Source organism: Phasianus colchicus, chromosome 9 (assembly GCF_987193195.1).
Source record: "Phasianus colchicus chromosome 9, bPhaCol1.hap1.1, whole genome shotgun sequence".
NCBI lineage: Eukaryota > Metazoa > Chordata > Aves > Galliformes > Phasianidae > Phasianus > Phasianus colchicus.
In genome coordinates, this window is record NC_143444.1 from 30,025,302 (window position 1) to 30,046,137 (window position 20,836).

The 20,836-nt window shown below is 39.4% G+C and overlaps 1 protein-coding gene across 11 annotated transcripts in view; it reads left to right on the forward strand.

The window, feature by feature from the left end:
• Positions 1–20,836, forward strand: part of PATJ (PATJ crumbs cell polarity complex component) — a 145,983-nt gene that overhangs the window by 31,778 nt on the left and 93,369 nt on the right. For all 11 annotated transcript variants that reach the window (XM_090146792.1, XM_031603529.2, XM_090146791.1 and 8 more), the window contains 5 exons: positions 366–500; positions 3,553–3,717; positions 5,473–5,604; positions 19,488–19,697; positions 20,239–20,358. In XM_090146792.1, the coding sequence (XP_090002918.1) occupies positions 366–500; positions 3,553–3,717; positions 5,473–5,604; positions 19,488–19,697; positions 20,239–20,358 (762 nt within the window). The remainder of the gene's footprint in view (positions 1–365; positions 501–3,552; positions 3,718–5,472; positions 5,605–19,487; positions 19,698–20,238; positions 20,359–20,836) is intronic.

The window sequence follows — 20,836 nt, forward strand, 5'->3', positions numbered from 1 at the left end:
AGGGTCAAGACAGCTGGTCCTGTGATGGGTTGTTGACTTAGCATTAAATGGTCGTGATGGAATTTCTGTCAGCTTTTTCAAAACTCTCTGTTTGGGTAGGATAGACTTACTTGAGTGGTGCTTTTCTTCCTTGCATTTTTTTCAAATGGCAGCACTGTTTAAGAGTACATTGCAAAGGATTCATGGGTTGGTTTTGTGTGTGTAAATGGTCTGTATAGAGAAATTCTGGACATTTGTGCTGTAACACAGACAGTGTTAGTCAATAATTAAGACAATAGTTTCACCATGTTTAATTTGAGCTGTTAAGTCTTAAATGTGTTCATATTATAGTAGGTGCAGATATATAGTGTCTCATCTTTTGGCAGCTATTACCCATCCATACTTTGAGATTAGGAGTTGAGCTTGACACGTTTGATGGACATCATTACATATCATCAATTGCTTCCGACGGTCCTGCTGCAACACTTGGTCTTCTGCAACTGGAGGATGAACTTCTAGAGGTAAAGCAAACAGAAGTAATGCATTCTTTAAACCTTTTCTAAAATGCTCCTATTAGATTTTAGTTTGGTTGCAGTGTGCGCAATACTAATTTTAATGAGTTGATTGTGAAAGCAGTGCAACTCTTTGGAAGCCTCACGTTTTCTTAACCATTTCACCACCCTTGTGCATCTCCTTGTGACTTCTTAGTGACTTCGTGCTTTTTTCTGAAGTGTTTAACACAATTATCAGGCATCACAAGGGCTGAAATAATATTGAATGTAGATGTATCTGTGGTCCTTCCATTTTTTGAGCAAACTGGCATTAACTTTTGTACTCTACCTGGTGGATGATCTTTCTTAATATTTTTCACTCCTGAAAAAAATGTATGGCAGTCTCAGAAATTCCTGTTAAGCATTTTAACTTGCTTGTTGAGTCTTGAGAGACATTAGTGTCTGAGAGGTAGTACATCAGTTTAAATATGTATAGAGAAGTACTGGGATAGCTTTGAAGTTATCAGAATCAGACCAGACCTATCAGCTCGGGAAGAATATACCTTTAATCAAATTAAAATAATACCTGTTTTGTGTTTGTATCTGTCAACATCTTGGCCTGCAAATAAGCAGTCATTAATTTCCTGTTAAACACTGTTTATGAAATATTTTGAATGTTTTTAGTGGATGCAAAGAACATTTAATTGACATCAATGGGAACAGAGTTAAGGCTTCTGAAAGATTAATTTGTTAGCTGTACTGCTCTATTGCCTTTACTTGTTGTTCACCCTTTGATGTTGATCAAAAATTCATACTGATATCACTAAGACCTAAACCATCTCTTCCAGTTATCACTTAATGGAGGAAATCTCGATTCCTGAAGGAAGAGATTAATGGAATGCTGAAAGTGTCATTTAAATTTCTTGGCCACTAAACAAAAAGTTGTATGGTAGAAGCAATTACTGCAAAGTAATTTAGGAAACTTTAATTCTATATTTATTTTTTATCAATTTCACTTATTACTGTGTATCTACAGTTAAGTACACAGATACGTCCAGACATAGTGGGCATATATTTTCTTTTTCTGTAGCTGGAAAAAAAATAACAAAATCAAAATGTGCTCCAGGGCTAAAGTTATATATGCCAGGTTTAACCCAGAGTATGTTTTTGCAGCCAAGTTATAAATCCCTTTAAGTAGAGGTTTGCAATGGAAAATGTGACAGCCCTATTTCCCAAACAAGCAGCTCTACCTGGGCCTGATACAAGTGGGATTAAAATGCAATCAGTACAGGAATTTTCTTTAATATATAGTGAGGTTGACTGCTGATTATTTTTAATGATGTGTTTGAATTATGATAGAAAACATGGTATTTTCTTTTTTTTCTCTAATTTTAGCTGATTTCATTGTGTTCTTTTTTAGAAGTAAATTGCTTCCTCCTGTTCTTCTAGTTTTGTGAGAGAAATTTCACTGACTCCTATTTGATAGCACAGCTAACTGGAGGGCTGTGGTAACTGAAGGGGGTGATGGCACCTTGTGTGTCTAGAGACCAATTTCTGGCAGCTGTAAAAGCAGAAATGGGAGTCCCCAAGTCTGCTTGGGAGTGAGCAGTAGCTCTTCTCCATCAATCACAATATGCTGAGAAATGCTGGTAACTTTCCACCACACTGCCAGTCTCAATGCATTAAAAAATCCTTACACGGAGATACTTCTGCTTAAATAATTAACTAATGGATTAGCCTGATAGCTCAGCAGTTGATGCAGTTCTTACAGAAAAAAGCATGGTAGTTCATCTTACAGTGTTGCAGACAAGCTTTAGCATTCTGAATTTTCTCCTTAGGTGTTCTTTAGTAGGAGAGGAACTCTGATTCTCAGCAGTATAAACTATGTTTATACTGTAAAGCGTGCAAAGAAAAGATGGAAAAAATAAAATCTGATTTAAAATGGTGTGTAACATGAGTTTGCTGTGTGATCTTACCAGAAAACTTCAGTTATTCCCACTTTGTTTTGGTCTGTGTTGTGGAGCAGATTTGGAAGTAGATTAGTTGAAATCCAGCCATATTGGGCATTTGGTCACGAGAGCAGATTTGAGGTGGCCTCAAAGAGAGCCCTGAGATAAAGGCAGGGTTGATATTGAATCCATAGCACTAACTCGGTTAAACCTCTTCTCTTTTGGGGCTGCAGTACTTGTCAATGGAAGTCTTCATGTTGACACCTACAACACCTACTGACAGTTTGCATGGCTCATATTTAATAGCATTACTACAGGGCAAGTTAGAAGTAGCCTCATGATACTACGTATCATGGAAGTATATAAAAGAGGATGCATCCCTGTATTTTTATTTTCCTGTAGTGTCTCATTTATAAAGCAACATTATTACCTTTTTAGAAGTCTGTGTTTTAAAATATTCATTAACAGTGGCCTTATAGTCTTCTTTTGTCACTCAGGAGCACTAAAGCGTGTGGGGTTGTAACTTTAGGCCCTTGTCAGGGTTTTCTGATTAATTGCTTACTGTAATTGGTTTGTTTTCTACTGTATAACCATTCTTGCATGTTTTGTGTAGGATGTATATCAGTTTCAACCAATTTGTTACAATTTGAAGCACTGACAGATGGGCCAGTTCTGACTTCAAGTTTTTGATTGGAGCTAAAATTTGTGTTTTCTTAAACGTTTTTGAAAACTGAACATTTCTGTTTAAATTCAAATAGATAACCCTAATGCTTAAAAAAAAAAAAAAAAAAAAAAAAGGCAATTCCTAACAAACAAGCAAGTCAGAATAAAGTAATTTCTAGAAGAGTTTGTGCTAGGAAAACTAGTGACCGGAAAATGAATTGTAGGAAGCTGAAGAAAGCAGAGATATGATGTAGCAATAGTCACAAGATCAAGTTTAACATTCATAGTAATGCATGTATATATACTTAAGGAGCAGTTGTTAATAAAACAATGCAAGCTTTGCTGGAATTCCTAGGTAAAATGAGATCTTCACATGCAACTAAGTAAAGGCAAGTACACCAAAATTGATGAAAGTAATCTGTTTGATATCCTTCTGTATAACTTTGTGTGAATATGTGTTTTCTGTTCAGGTAAATGGAGTTCAGCTGTATGGAAAGTCACGCCGTGAGGCAATCACTTTTCTAAAAGAAGTGCCACCTCCATTTACAATGGTTTGCTGTCGGCGACTTTTTGATGATGGCAGTGAGTCTCTTGTGGATGAACCCACTGTGAGAGTTCCATCTCCAGAACAAAAGGTAGACTTCTCATGTCATTCAGTTGGGTATATTGAAGATCACTTTAAAAAAAAAACAAACAAACATGCATATGGTTCTGAGAAAGTAATTTAGCTTTCTAGAGAGTGTGTTTGTTTTCTTTTTTTGTTGTTGTTTGGTCCAGACTTTTCAATCTTAACATTTCTAAATATACATTTGTAGGTATTTAAACCCAGTTTTCTTTTTAGTTGTTATCTGCAGTTGCCTTTGTGACTCACTTTGGGCTTGTAAGGGACTGCTGGTTTTTCAGTGAGAGAGAGTTCATGTTTGCAGCAGTGTTACATTTACTGCAGTTTATGCAGGTTGAAAGGGAGAAACTTCATTGTACTATAAATACAAGGTAGGTAAATCACCAATGCATGCTGACTATGTACATCGTATTCATCATTCTTACACTTAATAGGTGAGTGAGAGCTTTGAATTATACTAAATCACATCCTTGCCACCATTAGCTGATTACTTCCATGTTCTGAGTAGGTTTTTTTTATAGAACTGGAAAAATATTAAACTTAATGTTTCTTTCCATTGCAGAAGCTTTAAAGTCTTGAACTAAAGCTTGACACTTGTAATGGCTGTTCCTATTTATAACGTATATTTACACCTTGATTTCTCATCTTTTCTGATCTAATTTCCTGTAAGGTAGGATTTCTGGGAGGAGAGTTAAAAAATGAAATATGGACATTTCATGGAAGAGTAGAGTGGACAACATCAAACCTTTTTTGTAGAAGGATCTTTCCATTACGTACAGAAGTTGTTCTAGTGTGTTTTTAATGTTGTATCTTATTGAAATCTTTCTACGTGCATACTGCTGGTATATCTTTGCCATAAGACAGTATAGAAGTCTCTAATGAAAAGGAGTAATCTCAGAGTATTTCTACTTTCTTCTGAGAAAATGAGACAAAAAAGTGTGCAGAAGAAGAAATCCTTCCTTTTGCCTCATGGATGTGCTCTGTGCAGCATGCAATATTTGTACAGAGAAATAGTCAAAACAGTGTGAAGTTGCAATTAATGTTTTCCCTGTGGCATCACGTTTTGATAGTTTGTAAAGATTTAACTGGTAGAATCAGTAGCTAGATTAAAACATATGGAAGTTTAAAACAAAAACAAAACAAACAAAAAAACAAACAAACAAAGATGCCTTTTTGGTATATGTACTTGTATAATAATAAATGCATTTGGAAGTTGTCCTTACATGATAAAATTGAGTAACTTTTCTTCTTTCACAGTTTTTGTGCTGAAATACAAAAGCCAGAAACTGTTCTTTCAAAGCAGATCCGACTTGCATGGTTACAACTTAAGAGCTATTTTTTGTCTACGTATTAAATGCCACAAGTGTCAGTTCATATCTAACATCTGGTTTTTCCAGTATGTGACTATGGTTGGTTAAATCTTGTATGCTAAGATATTTATTTTTTCTTTATGCATCTAATGGGACAGCTGAAGTTCATCAACATGTAACAGGTTAGTAATATTGCTACAACTAATTTGACTAATACAGGGATGCTTATATGCCAGGTTGGGCCCCAGTGCTCAGAACGCAGTGTATATCCAAGGCATCAAGTTGGAGAAGGTACCAATCTCTGAAGTGAGACTCATAGTGTTGGATCAAGTTCTACTTCAATAGAAATTCGTATTTTAGGGCATGTATGAGTCTTTAATAGTAATCCAATGTTGAGTTAGTAGTGCTTGTAAATAACTGCAAAGCATAGAATGTGAACTAGAGTTCTTATTTTTTAGGTGAAACCTGAGGAAAACATTAATCCTGATGAAGAAGAAGAAGGGGAATTAGCGTTATGGTCTCCTGATGTGAAAATTATTGAACTGGAGAAAGACAAAAATGGTTTAGGATTCAGCATTTTAGACTACCAGGTACACTTTTCTGTGCCACTAAATATTAAAAATCCTTCAATCTTTTTTTTTTCAATATGTTGCCTTAAAATGTTTCATGACGTAGGTTACTGGGTAATCAACTTGGCACTTGGACCAAGAAACTGCATAGGGAAAAGTAATTTATTTTTAGCTTTAGAGTATAGTGTAGAGCTTGTTCTAAACCAGTCTGATTATTGGACGTGATAAAGTGCAAAGTCTTTAATCAAATTCTACCTCATAACTCCAAGTTTAAGGGCTAAATGCTAGGGGAAGATTGTTTTTGTTTTATTTTAACTTAGAATGACTTCTCAACTATGAGAAAACTTTCTTAGGTATTGCAGTGTCATTTTCCATGTGCCATATTTAATGAGTCTTTTTCTCCTTCATTGCCTTAAAGCATTTTGTTCATAAAACGCAGTACTAGCCTGCAGTTTGTGGTCACACACAAGTCCTATAAAGATTTGCCATTTCAGGCATTGAATCAAGCCATAAAAGCAAAACTATCCGATTTTTGAGGAAAGTTTACATAGGTGGAGCTTTACCACAACTGTCCTTCACAGTCAAAAGAGAATGTCAGGGCTGACAGGTGAACTGGTGTAGCAAACTCATGTTTATGTAAATACAAATATGCTTTAAATGAGTATAAGATTAGAGCTTGAGTATAAGATTAGAGCTTGAAGAACCTAATTAATGTTTCTGGGTTTTTTGTTTGTTTGTTTTTCAATTATGTTTCCCTGCTTGAACTTTTAATCTGGTATGCTGGATATACATTGATATTCAGGAGCCATTTGTAGCTTAAAACTGATTTCTCCAAGAAACACTTTGGAGTAGGTTATATCTGTAACAATGGAACTCTTTAGAAATTAACAGAGAAATCTTTAATTTGGGAAAATTCTACTGAAGGTCATTAATCCTTCTTTCCAGAATACTGCTTTATAGAAACTAAAAATCCAAAGTCAGAATGAAATGTTCTCAATTTTTCTTGTCAGAGTGACATATTTTTAACATCTAGCCATCATACTTAGAAGGGAATAAAATTGTTGGATCACTCCTCATAATAATATACACATCACATCTGAATGCTGCCTGAATGTTGTAGTCTAATAAAATGTATTCAACTGTTGCGAATAAATGTCAAGTGCTATAAAATTCAATTATATTTTTGATACAATACAACATGCATTGGGAATGAATTAAAAAAAAAAATTCTGAAGTATTATGCGAAACCATTAATTCTATATTTTACCAGTGTGATTTAAGATTACTGAAAATAGATCCTGTTAGTCATTTTCACTGACACATGTTGTGTTACAGTGCCAGCTTTACTGTAGAGTTGCTTGGAGTCTTTACAGAGCAGTAATACACAGATTTGCTTTTAAGTTCTCATATAATCAGAATTAATGAAGGCTTTAATAACAGGCTTTTTATTTACTTATTCACAGATGCAAATACATGAGCAATGTTGTGATACTTTCAGCTAAATTTAAATGCATTCTAATCAATTCTAAATGAGTGGTAAGCCACTTAATCTCAGATCTTTATAATTTCAAGATATTTATGTATAAAGTATGCTCTTTTGTTTGGGATTTGCCTCTTAGATCTTCTACTCTTTTCATCATCTGGAGATTAATTTTTATATAGAGATGTCTGTGACTGTGTGCACTTATGTAAATACATGCATCGTATTCTTGAGTTCAGGGCAAAGAAAACAAATAATTGTCCATGCTAGATTGGAGAGGGCAAAAATTTATGTGGTTACTGGAAGACTGTTCAGAAATGCCAAAGAAAGGCTGTTGAGTAGCACAAAATTACAGTAGAGCTTTTAGCTGTAGTTTAAAGGATCTGGAGATCCAACTCTGTTTTCGACATTTCTTTTTACAAATACCCTTTTTAAACAGCAACATTTTTGAGACTCATACTTTGCTTTGCGAGAAGAGATTCATGCCTTGTGACACTGCTTGCACTTGTGTCCACCATTCATTTAAAAACAACCAACAGATTACTCAAAACAAGCAAAGCCAAGATGGATGTTCATGTGGCTTTGTGTACCTCAGTGAGCTGTGTCAGGAATGGACCAACCTTTGTAGGCTGCCGTTAGTGTTGCTGGAGGCAGGGTGCAATGGCAAGGCTTGCTGAGAGAATCATAGAATGGCCTGGGTTGAAAAGGACCACAGTGATCATCTAGTTCCAACCCCCTGCTATGTGCAGGATCACCAACCAGCAGATCAGGCTGCCCAGAGCCACATCCAGCCTGGCCTTGAATGCCTGCAGGGATGGGGCATCCACAGCCTCCTTGGGCAACCTGTGAACAGTGCATCATCACCCTCTGAGTGAGAGGTGAGTCTGAACAGAAGGCCCTCTTGGTTCTTACACTTACACTGATTGACACTCTGTTGTGGAAGCTTTAGGAAATGTACATTTCAAGTACCCAACTTGGAGATGATGTAACTGTGTTCTGGATTTTTTAAGATCAAAATATTTTCGTAGCAGTTGGTTGAAATGGAACTTCATAAATAGCAGTAGGGCTTCAGAAAGATTGGTAGGAATGTTTAAAGTAGCACAGCAGGATAAAAACTGTGATGTGCTATTATTCTTTCTTACTTTCCACCTACGTCAAGTTATGATAATGTGTTTGAAATCCCATTGAAGTACCAGTGTATGCTGACCCGCTTCAGTTCCTTCTTGTGGGACAATGGCGACTGTTATCTGCAGGGTTTAAGAACCCCTGAAATCCTGCTCATCCAGATGTGTTTGCACTGGAGTCTGTTATGACAGTGAGCAGTGCCAGATGTGCTGCAGAAGTGAGAGAATGCTAAGAGACCAGGCTGCTCATGGTGCTGTGGAATCATCTTCCTACTGCTTTCCATTATTGTACTGGATATTGTGCTTCAGTTGTCTAAAATGCTGCAGTTCCCATTTCGTGCTCTGAGAAGACAGTATTAATAAAAACTCTTAGTGAAGTAGAATAGGCGTCCGAGTACTTAGAAAACTGAATGCTGAGATGGAGAAATTATTACTCTGGTTTATGAATTTTTAATGGGCTGTCTTTCTAATAATGTCTCATCTATCAAATAAATGATAAGCATATCCCAAGTGACTTGCAGGATATTCCCAGAAATGTACAAGCATAATTCCAATGCCTATATATTTTAATGAACTAATTACAAATTAATTATACCAATTATGCATAATCAATACTATCACTACTTTGTCCCGTGTTTTCTTTCCTCTGTCTTGAGGGATTTAAGTGCTCAAGACAGAGCCTTCTCATTAATTAATTAAGGTCCTCTTTGAAGGACTGTTCAGTTGTTCCTAAAACTTTGGGTTACTGTTAAAGAAATGGGTTAGATTTAGGCTTTCTATTATGAAGGCTGTATTTGTATAGGATCCTATTCAGCTTCACATGATCACTGGATAAAAAGATCCTTTTTTTTCTCTTCTGCTAAATGCCCTGATTTCCCATTATATAGCAGGAGATCTTAAAATCTTTGAAACTGGTTTCTTGCTGGCAAGGTTAATACTGGATGAGAAGGGGGGTGGATGAGGAGGGCTGATCTTGTGGTGTATTTCTTGAAATGGTCAGTTTCACTGTTTTGTTTTTTTTTTTTTTTCCCTGGAGTGTTATGGCTTATTTAGAATAGCAAACATCAAAGAATTATTAGAATGAAATCTTCTGTGTATTTTTCTGTTGCTGCTATGTTGGGGTCCTCTCAAAGCTAGGTGTTGCCTTTTCTTACTAACACATAGGGACAGAAGGAGGTGCAAATCCCTGCTGGTGGGCTCCATGTGTTTCCCTGGCTGATACAGCATCACCAGCCCTGGGGGATTTCAGAGGAAGCAGCCTCCTCGCTGGCCATCCTACCTTGAACGAGGAGCCTGCCCCATTCCTGGCCATTAAAAAGGTGTGCTGTTTGGTCCTCTGGCCAATTTCTCCACAAAGCAATATACTCTACCTCCCTTAATTTCCCTGTAATTTCACTTGGAGAAGCTGCTCTCTTTTTTTCACCTCTTAACTAACTTTTATGTAGTGTTGCTGGCGCAGTTAGCGGTGAGTGGGTCTTGATGGTGAGTGGGGGACCTGGTGTACTGTTTGTAAAGTGCTTTGGGATCAACTGATGCAAAGGGCTACACCAATAGATGTAAAAGTATCTGCCTTGTTAGTACCTTGTCCAGCCTGGAGCTAAACCTTCTAACCAACAAGTCCAGAATTAAGCCATCAATTACTGAGACCCAACCCTTTTTCTTACAAAGAAGTGGGAAATGGAAGAGAGCACGGTGTGTAAGCAGGTTAAATACAGGAGAAATGCCTCATAAAACTGGCTGATGTCGCAGGAGGTAGAGTGAGAGGAAGAAAAACTCACACATTTTGAGAGGTAGGAGTGGTGGCAGTAGCAGAAAGGGTGCTTTGAGTAGCCCTGAAACAGTGTTCAGCAAAGACCCGGTGCATGCAGGCAAATAGATTCTGTCAGTAATGTTTTACAGAAATATTGGAAAAACCACAGGTAGCTGAATTGCAGATTTCTTGAGGCAGTATTGACCAGAAGGGAGCTTGAATGGTCTGATGAGCTTTTATCAAATTAAACAAAAAGCTGAATGGACTTTACGTGGAGCTTAATTTACTGTACTTTGAAGTCAGAGTATTTTAAAGCAGCTGTTTTAAAGTGTGTGAAACTAGAGAGGATGAGGTCTGGAATAGGGAGGGCTGACGTTTTGCATAGTTCATGTGAGATGCTGCTTCACTGCAAGCTGTCCTTGAAAGCCAAGGCCCAGGGCCGGGCACTGCCACCCCATAGATCTGTGGGGTGCAAGAGCCTGCAGGGTTAGCTGTGCCAATGTGGATGTAAATGACTGCCCCTCCATGCAAGAAGTGACAGGCATATCCACACTGTATGAGCCTTGTGCTACCCGGACCAGGAACAGCATGAATTGTGCCTGCCTTCACCCTCCTGGGTCAGTGCTTAGCGGGCTTTCACTTTGATCTAGCCATAGGGACTCCACAATCTTCTTATTCCTGGGCTTATCTTCATTATCATTACCAGTATTTTCTTACTGTTGAACTAAAGTCTTTCTTGCTGCACATTCAGCAGGTTATGTTTTGCCCTTTTCCCAGGGAGCATGGGAAACAATCGTTTTCTTTTTTACAACAAAATCACTCGCAGTCATTCACAACAGGAAGTGAAGCAATTTAAGCGTCCCCAAATATCTTTTCTCGTTTCTTTATGCCCCAAACAAACAGACTCCAGATGTAGAATTACAAAAAAGCAGTCTGACTTATTCGTAGAAGGTGGTATCCAACCAGATTATTCTTTTCTCTCTTTTGGACTGTCCGACAGCGAGATGGCTGGAATGCTTTGACGAGTTGCTGGCTAAACATTTGCCCTCTTGTGATAATTTGAGCTTTGTCTGTCTTGTGATAAGTTTGTTATGAACAAAGGAGCATATTCATGTCCTTGTTAAGCACATTTTCACCTGATCATGTGATGGAAACCTGTGGCTTGCTAGCAAAAGCTGCACAGCTGTATTAAAAAGCAGTTTTACAATGGCTATCAGCTTGGTACTGGGAAAACTGATAAAGGCTGCTTTTCTCCCATCTCTACAACCCATCCACATTCATTAACATCAAAGTTCCGTAAGCCTCGGTACCAACTGTGTTGGTACTCATCTCACAGAGGATTTGCTTCTCTCCCCCTATGGGAAAGTTCTGCATCCTTTAAATCATATTAAGCTGCTTCATTTGTGAAATAATTCTTAATAGTGTGTCATGAATTGAATTCAATGTAGCTTTTTGAAAAATTCTCTTGGAATTCAGCTTAAATACTACTGAAGAGCTGGTAATGCAACTGAACACATTCCTGGTGAAGTTTCTAGGGTGTTCATGATCACTGGTTTCCAAACCTCAGTACGGCAGTACTAAAGGCATTGGGAGACCAAAAACCAGCTCAGTAAGAAATCAAAGAGACTACGTATCTCAGCGTGAGACACAGACAGATGCACGGGGAAAGATTGCATAGGTAGAGCAGCTAAAGAACGTGGATGCAGGAAGACACATTGGGGCTTGGGTATACCCTGAAGTTGGGCTTGAGGAAATCATCAGCCTGCCTTGGAGTGAGAAGGCAGGAAGGAATCTCATGCACTGAGTGTTGTGTCCTATGGGCAGCTGTCCTGCACAGAGCCTCTTGTGAGCTGCAGCAGATAGGGCTGGGAATGATATCCGAGTCTGAGGAGAAACGGAGCATTGCTTAGAACTCCTGGTTTTCTTTGGTTGTCACACATCCTTGAAATAAATGCTAAGCAGTATTAATATGAACATTTATAAATGTTTTCCCTATTCTCCCATGTTCTACCAATCTAGTTCTTTTTCATTTCCTGCTAGAAAGAATAGCTTTTAATAAAAAAAAAAAAAAAAAAAAAAAACCAAACCAAGGAAATTCATTATTATTCCACAGATGTCTTCTGCCTGCAAGAGAAGGTTAGAATTTAAAGGGCCAAAACTGTAGTTAGGCTCTTCTATTATAAACACTTAGTGAGTCTCAGAAACGGTAAGAAAATTTAGACAAGACCAGAGGGAGCTCTGTAATCGAGTGCTGCTTATCTGAAAGCTGTACTGGTCTTTCAGTGAGCGTGTAGAGATGGAGGAGCATGTAAAAGCTCAACCCAGGCAGTTCTGAATCTGTTGCTCTGAACTGATGAGATTTGAGGTGTATGTTGATGGATAAATGTGAAGATTTTTGAAAACTTGTGGAAGTAATGAGGAATTTTGTTTTCTTGATACCTCACCCTTCTGGAAGATGTCTTGTTACCCAAATCCGAATAATACTGTTGGACCCAGAGCTTTTCTGCCTGCTCTCCCTGCTTTTCATAGCGGCCTTAAAAATTCTCAGCAATCTTTCTGCCCATCATTCTGTCTTCTCCACCATCCATACTGTTGCAAGCTTTCTTTGGCCTACGTCACGGTTTGCAGATCCTAATTGCAGGAAAAAAAAACAAACATAATCTTCTGTCTCACTCTGCTCCTTTTGAAGTTTTTTCTGTAGCAAATTTTCCATAATTCATGTGTTTGCTCTTCAGGATACAGGGGTCTCCATGCAGAGAGCTCCAGTCTGTCTGCACACACACACTGCACTGCCGTGGGCTAACAGTGTTGAGGTCAGCACACCTACCTGATGGAAGTGCCTGCTTGACTATCTGGGTGGACTGCTTGAATCTGAAAGCTGGTCAAACTCAGTATGTGCGTTAAGACCATTGGCTGTAAGTTGTGCAGGTTGCAGTTTTTTCCTTGGTTTGTTGGTATTTTTTTCTTTATTCCCACGCATCTTTATCCCTCCTTTTATCTCATCACACAGTGGCTTTCCTCCATTTCCTTATGAGTTCAGGGTTTTTTTTTTTCCTTATCTCTATGGCTTTTCCCTGTAGTCAGCACTCAGTGTGTTTTTTCTGGAGCTGCAAGTCTGAAAGTCTAAGCTATTAAGAGACTAATGAATGTAATCCCTGTGACTTTAGCTCTGTTGAGAGCAAATATGAAAGGTGGATGAAACCTTAAGTTGACTGAGAAGTTTGATAAATTAAAAGATAGTGACATGTGCATGAGTCCACTGCACAGTGCCACTTTCAGAACTGCCATAGTTAATGCCTATCTTTCATCTTATAATTTGAGGATAGCAGTAGAGAGCAAGTGCTTTTTCTTTTGATGGTTCTCTGGAGGCACTTTTGTCCCAGCTGCCTGCTGGGCAGATGAGCTGTGGCTGCATGGTGCTTGCTGTAGCTCTGCCAGCCCTGCACTGTTTGCATGGTGGCCGGCCGCTATGTTCCCTCTTGCTGCAGAAGGCCTTCAGATGGCAGGCAATGAAAACCCAATGTGGGAAATCATTGTGCCGCTTACACTTATTTTCCTGTTATCTCTTCTCCTTTAGGTGTGGCTCTGTTTTATGTGTTTTTGTTGTTTTTTTTTTCCTTTCCTCTGTGAGTTCCTGTTTCTTTGCTGACATTTGTCACAACAGAAGTTTTGATTAATGCTGGCTGCAACCCTGAGCTTCTGAAATTCTTTGCTTTATTCCCTCACTGCGGATCAATAGTTATCCAGTGCTTCGTCTTACACCACAAGAAAGTTCAGTCATCTTCCTTGGATGCCTTCCTGTATTTAAGTTTGTATTACTTTAGCACATCAGCTCGTGTTTGTTTGTATGTTGTGTAGACTTCTTTCTAAGTCATCCTGCTGACTTCAGCCTAACAAGAGTGGGAGAGGCAGAAAGGAGTCTTAAATGCTTTACATTTGTCTGCCTGCCCACGATACCTTGAATAACTTGAAGAACAGTGGATCTAACAAAAACTGAGTGCCTTCTCACGGAAGGCTTTTTTAGGCCTTCGAGTACCTTTGGCAGTTCTGAAGATCAACACCTGTAACTCTGCTGGTGGTGCATGACCAGAAGGTTTGGACTTGGAGTCTCCTTGAGGCCACCTGAGGGAGGGAATTGGATTTCATGCATGTGTTCCACCTTTCCTCTGTTCAGTATGGCAGTGCTTAATGGCTTTGAAAGGGATGAGATTTCGTTCTTTCTTCTCTCTTGCACCCTGCTGTTGGTGTGCATGCAGAGGATGGCTCTGCAAAGGCAGCGAGCCACACTCCACAAAGTGAGAGCATGGATGAGTATCAGGAATGCTATCACAACACTGAGCATACAGGTAAATGACTTCGTGCACAGGTCTGCCTTTGTTCTACCTAAACAGTAACGTGAACATAAAGGCGTTTGCCTGGTCCTTTTGCTTGTTGATGTTTGTGTGCTCCTGGTACAGTATGCTGCAGTGCTGTGTTTGGGAAGCTCTCAGTCTGGTATCTCACTCAGAGATTGAGTGAGACTGCAGACTGGAGGGTTTTAAATATGTATATGTATGTTAGACCTGGAAGTGGTCCCATGCAAAATGTAATGAAGCTGAGCTGCTCTGACCTCTGAGCTCTAACATGTGTTTGTTTTGGCTCTCTCGCAAGTATACAAATTGGCACTTGTAAAATTGTTCAGATAAATCAGAATTGGTACAGGAAAAAAAGTTTCAAACTGTTTCTTTTGGGATTCTTTGCCATGCTATTTTTGATGTGTGTTTTCAGAGCAGTGTTTGTGTGGCAGCAGGCAGTTTGTTGCTCGAAGAAAGCTAAAACATTCTAGGAAGTCAGGCTAGCTGAATTTAGATCTTAAATGATGCCAAAACTAATATAGCCTGCAAGTGAGTGAGAGTGACTTTGTGCAGTAAATGTCAGTCACCCGCAGCTTTGCCTTGCATTTCCATAGGAGCCTTGAAAGCAGGAAAACACCAACCAGACCCCAGCAGCGTGGTGGCTGCCTGCACCCAGCGGAGCCCCAGCACACCGCCTGCGGGCCGAGGGGCTCCGAGCTGCAGCCTGAGGGCGGGCAGTGGGCCGGACCCGTGCTGCCCTCTGGGGCCTGCTGCGGGAAGCTCAGAGCTCGCAGGGATGCCGACAGCCCGTTCTTAGCGCAGGTGATCTGCGTTGGTTTCGTTTCCAGTTGTGTTTCTCAAGGAGCTCTGGTCGCTGACTGAGTGCGGACCCTCAGTGCTTGTGCTCAGCATCGCTGCTCAGCCCCTCGCTCAAAGCCACGTGAAATTACACACCCCGACAGCGTTGCACATAGGACTCTGTTAACTCGGTGCTCCTGGGGCTCCTAATGTATTTGCAGAACTCAGGTTTTTAAGAGGCTCTGTACAGCCCTGAATGCAGGGATCCCAGAGGCAGCGACGGCCGCGGCCCCCGCCTGACTCTGAGCGCTGCTAAATGGATCCAGAACAAATGAGGCTCTGAGAAGGAAGGGAAAAATTTGACACCTGGACTCCAGGAAACGTATGTGGATTTTGATGAGGAGCAGTAGGGGGAAGGGAAGAGCTATGGTTCAATGCAGTTAAATATATGGTGTGCTAAATATGAATAAATTGTGACTATTTTAAACAAGTTCATATATACTCTGTGACTGGCTCAGGAGAGCGACAGCTCCAGCATCCCGGTTCCTCAGAGGGTTACTGGAGGCCTTGCCTGGGCTGCTGCTCTGCACAGCAATGCTCAACTTTCAACATTAATTCAAGTGGCAAATATTCTTTTTCAACACGTGATTGTTTTTATTTTTTTATTTTTTATTTATTTTTACTTTTTCTAAAAAGGTTTGTATTGGTGCCTTAGAGCAAGGAGGCTTTGTCTCTTGATAGCTTTAATTACCAGTCTGATTCCTTTTCCTCATTGTTTATAAATATAGATTCCTTTGTGCAGTAAACAGAAGTTAAAAGTTCCCTTCTATACATTCCAGTCCTGGTTTATGCCCATTCTAAGATGACCAGCTTACTCGGGGAGTGTGGAAAGATAAAAACTGCTTAAACTGTTGACGTTGTGCCACTTGTGTATTCTAGCAATGTACTGTTACAGCAACAGCTCTGGGTTTGGGTGGGGAGTTCCTTCCCAGCCTGTAACAACATCCAAGCCAGTAAGCAGACTGAAACATAGACCTGACTGCTGGTGACTGAAAACTGCTATTAGCTGGCTTGCCATAAGCCAGGTGAAATGAACCAGAAGTCTTTGGTAAATGTGTGCAGTCAATGTTGCTCTGTGACCTCAAATGGCTCTGGCTGATCTGTTAGCATGGATGTGGCCCCAGAGCCTGGCAGGGCTCTCTGCGAGCGAACTTCCCTCTTGCAGTTAGTATGGAAAGAAAGAAGCTGTTTTTCAGCTGGCTGCTAGCACTGCTTTCTTTATTAAAAAAAAAAAAAAAAAAAAAAAAAATCCCACTCAGTCCGGTTGTACTCACTGTTTATAAGATGTGAATTCAATGCTTGCTGTCTTGTTTTAGCAGGTGGTGTTCTTTAGGTGCATTTAAATCATATGCTAAGTTTGAAGAAAAACATTGCTCCTTTGTTTTGGTAAGAAAAGCACGATGCAATCCACAGTTGTAGTTGCCCTGAAGTTATAAAGAATATATAAAAAAGATTACACCTTCAAACTGAGTGTAGGTCTGTCTTCACATGTGGCTTTTGTTACATTTCTTGTGGCAATAGCACTGTGATTCACAGTCCTGGTAACAAACGTTTGGGGTTTTTACAGCAGTGCCCACATTACAGACTTAACCCTGTCACCGTGCAGTTTACACTGCTCTTCTCTTCCTGTACAATAGCTCCCTCTGCTTGAAAACAGCAGTGTAATTATAACCCTTGCTTTGTGTTCACCTGATCAACGATTTTTAATACAGCTCCCTTTCGAAAGATTTCTTCTGCTGCTTTTTGTTCTGATATATGGCCTACGTTCCTGCACATGAGGTGTTACAAAGCAGTGCTGATAACCGTGCTGCTCTCAAAACGTTGCTGTGTGGGAACCGTGTGCATCTGCAGGAACTCTGTCATTTTTCATTTTAACAGGAGGATTAGTCGGTTGGAACACTTCTTCAGCTAAACTAAATCTACCAAAACATACTGATTTTACTATTGCCAAAATGTTTTGATTTCAGTGGAAGTTTAGGTGACAACAGGACTATTTGTCATCAGAAATGTGGTGGTTAGGCCACTGTCCTTGAGTATCTGTATAGGAGAAGCTGATGGTGAGATTCCCATGTGCTGTTTAAGTGATTCTGATTGGGAACCAAAAGAAAAGAAAAACTTTGGATCAGACAGAACAGGATTTGAACCTGGTTCTCCCACATTCTCAGTCAGTGCCATAATTATTGGACCAGTCATTCACCTGCAAATATTTTGTCAGCTTATCTGCATCAGTAAAGACAAGCGCTGGTTTTGTTTTGTTCAATTATCATTTTTTTTTTAATCAATATAGCTAAGCCAGCAAAAGTCATAGTATAAAAGCTGTTGTGTCAGCAAAGGTGTAGTTTTGCTGAGAGTGCATTCACCCTTTTAGGGATCAGGCACAAACCTTGCTTGCCATGGCAAGATGAACCCGTGATAAAAAATAAACTTGCTGGGTTAGTTCTATTAGCAAAGCCTTCCTAAAGTGAGCAGTCCTCCTTGCTTCAAAACGGCTGTCTTAATGTGGTCCTGATTTTGCAAAGAAGTCTAAAAGGTTGTTTTTATTTTGCGTTGGAGAAAAGCCCCCAAATCACAAAGCATCTCAAAAGTCTGTGTTAAATGGAGCGTTTGTTCTGTGCTCAGCTGTCACCAGGATGGTTGGGCACATGGTTGGGAAGGGCAGGTAAAGCTGGCTGTGCACATACAGGGCAGCAGGAACATTACATTTTCAAAATTAAGCTCTTTTAAAGCAAATATTTTTATTTTTTTAAATCTTCTTGGAACCTTTGAGCTTTTCTGGACTTTTTTCTTTTTCATTATTATTATTATTTGCTTTTTCAAGTGATTCCCAAGGTGTGCACAGAATGTGAATCGCTTGGTATCTGCACCAAATGAAATCCTCTCTGCTCTGTGTCGCACGAGGCAGGTCTGAGCACCAGCAGTTGGGCAGCCCATGTGTCCTGGCACTCGTTCAGTAGGCAGAACACCGTTGAGCAGCAGAAGGAGGTTGCTGGGCTTGATTATTGAGACATGATACCAGGCAAGGAAGCCTTCTCCTACAGCACGGACACCTAGTGCTTGTGAAGATTGTAAAATGGGGGGATTAAGCAGTAGAGCAGGAGAGAGTTATTACTAGCTATTACTATATTACTTGAATTCAGTTCCAGCATGGCTCTTCCTGCTGAACTCCAATTTCGCTCCTCTAATTTCAGCCAATTTGCAGACATTACATTCATTGCCTCATATATTTGTACATACCTTAAAAAAAATGTTCACTTGGAAAGCAGCGTAGAGTTATATGCAAGAGAAAAACATTCCTGTTTTCAAATTAGCACTGAGCTGCAAAGTCGTGGTGGTCTTTGTGAATTAAATTTTGCCTTTTTGGATCCCTCTCGTATGCTAAGATGCAAGTCCTGAAGAGGAGAAATAGTAGCTGATTCTGCTTTTGAAGTCATAGTGTGTGCAAGGAACATTTCTGAACTTTATGAGCACTTAGCAGAGGGGAGAAGGGCTTGTAATTAAAAAATAAAAATAAAAAAATCTGTGTTTTCCTGCCACAATATAATTACTTTGGATTGAGAATGGATTGAGAATGGATTTTTAAATGGCTGTGAATGTATTCTAGAAATGGTACCTGACACAATGCAGAGGTTAATACTAAAGAAAAAAATGTATGGAAAGTGGTATCTTTGCATCAATTTACAGTCTCTCCAACGTGTATAATATTGCCTACTTCACGTTCCTCTGTATTCATCACTGCAATGTTCTGTGTCTTCATTAATGATCTTGGTCACTCTTCTGTTGCTGACCCTCTGTTCTCAGGGAAGCTTCACACAAATTGTTTTCTATGAGTTGTCTGCAGATTTCACAGAGCAGAAATACTGCAGTAGCTTAGCAAAGGCACAGTGCTGCTTCTTGGATGTTGTGACTTTAATTCTTTAATAACTTTAATTAAATTTCTGATCTTGCAGTGATTTTTTTTAGACAAATTTAGCTGCCATGAAGCTCCTGAATTGCAAGCAGGATGGTTATTTTATGTAACACTAACACAGAACAGACTGGACAGAGAGCTGTGGACCAGTGCCAGTGTTGTTCTTCTATTTCCAGGTTGGCCTGGCTGTTTCTCTGCATGTGAGAAGAAGGCAGGCAGGGCATCAGTGAGCTTTAGAATTTAAAATTTCTTAATGGATTAAGCAAGGGACAGAATATCTTCCTGCTGCAAACCTTTCTTTTTGTAATCTACAAGCTGTGGCCGTTATTAGCAGACAGTCCTTTTTATAGGAGTTAGCAAGCTTCAGTTTGGTTGTATAAAATGAGGAACACGCTTAACTCCTCCTTATACATTCAAAATAATCACCACCTTTCTGGGGCTTCTTTTTCAGGATCCCCTGGATCCAACAAGAACAGCCATTGTGATCAGCTCTTTGGTGGCAGGTGGAGTAGCTGAACGTGGTGGTGAGCTTCTACCCGGTGACCGCTTGGTGTTTGTAAATGAGAAATATTTAGACAGCACAACTTTAACGGAGGCAGTAGAGGTGTTGAAATCTGTGCCCCCAGGAAGAGTTTCTCTTGGAATCTGCAAACCGTTGGTGGTAAGCACTTGGATTTTTTCTCTCTCATTCTCCGATGTGTCTGAAGTCAAGAGTGTAAATTCAAGTAGAATTTTTTTCTGAAATTAGGGCTTAGGAACAGGTAAGACTTTACTTGAGGAGGCTGCAGTGTTGCTTTTCAAGGGCAAGCAGACACAATTAATTGAAGCAAAGCACCATCTGACAGAAAGTGCTTGTAATTCAAAATGGTAGCAGAGTGGTGAAATAAGAATGTAGGAAGGCCATTCAATGCATTTTTTTCCTTTTTGAGAAAGTAATATTTCATCCTTCATGTGCTTGTATTTGTCTTCCCTATGCATTTTTGAAACTATATATATGTACATATATATATAAATATCTAAAAAGAATAAAGGCTATTCTCTTCACCTGATCCATTTGTGACTTTTTTTTATCCTTCTGTAACTTTTTTCACCTTCTTTTCCAATGGCTGTTTCTCCCTCTTCCATTTAGTTGAAAAATGTGAACTTTTAGGTTTTTTGTTGGTGTTGCTTTCCTGACTTATCATTTTGATCACTTTGCTTAGGGAGAAAGCAAAGAGGAGGAGAACATGCATAGTATGCATACCAGCAACATGAAAACCAGCCCCGGATCTCCAGAACCAAGAGATAATACCAATTTCTCAATAATCCTTGAAGCACCACAGGTATTTGTTTATTCCTTTGGTTCAGCTGAAGTTTATAGAGACAGGAAATAACATTTTACAATCAGAAGATAAAATATTCTTCAGGTAACGTTTCAGTTTCGGATACACTCCAGGGTGGATTCCCTGTAAAATAGATGCTCATAGCTGTTGGTATACTAATTGTATTGTGGACACCAAGCTTACAGTTGCCAATGCAGTTCCTGGACTGTCTGATCAATTTTACTAACTCATTAAAATACCTTATGTTATCTCGGTTATGAAATAGGATTGCTACAGCATTAATAGTCATAAGTCACTGGTTCAGCTTTGCAAAAAAGTTAAGGTATGGAATAGAACATTCTGTTTTATAATGGATGGAAACAAAATAGTAGTCTGGTGTATAAGGCAAGCTTGAGATCTGTTCGTCTTCACAGACTTTCCTGTGTGGCCAAGAGTAATTTCTTCAGTCTCTTCCTCACTTCTTATTTTCCATTTTGTG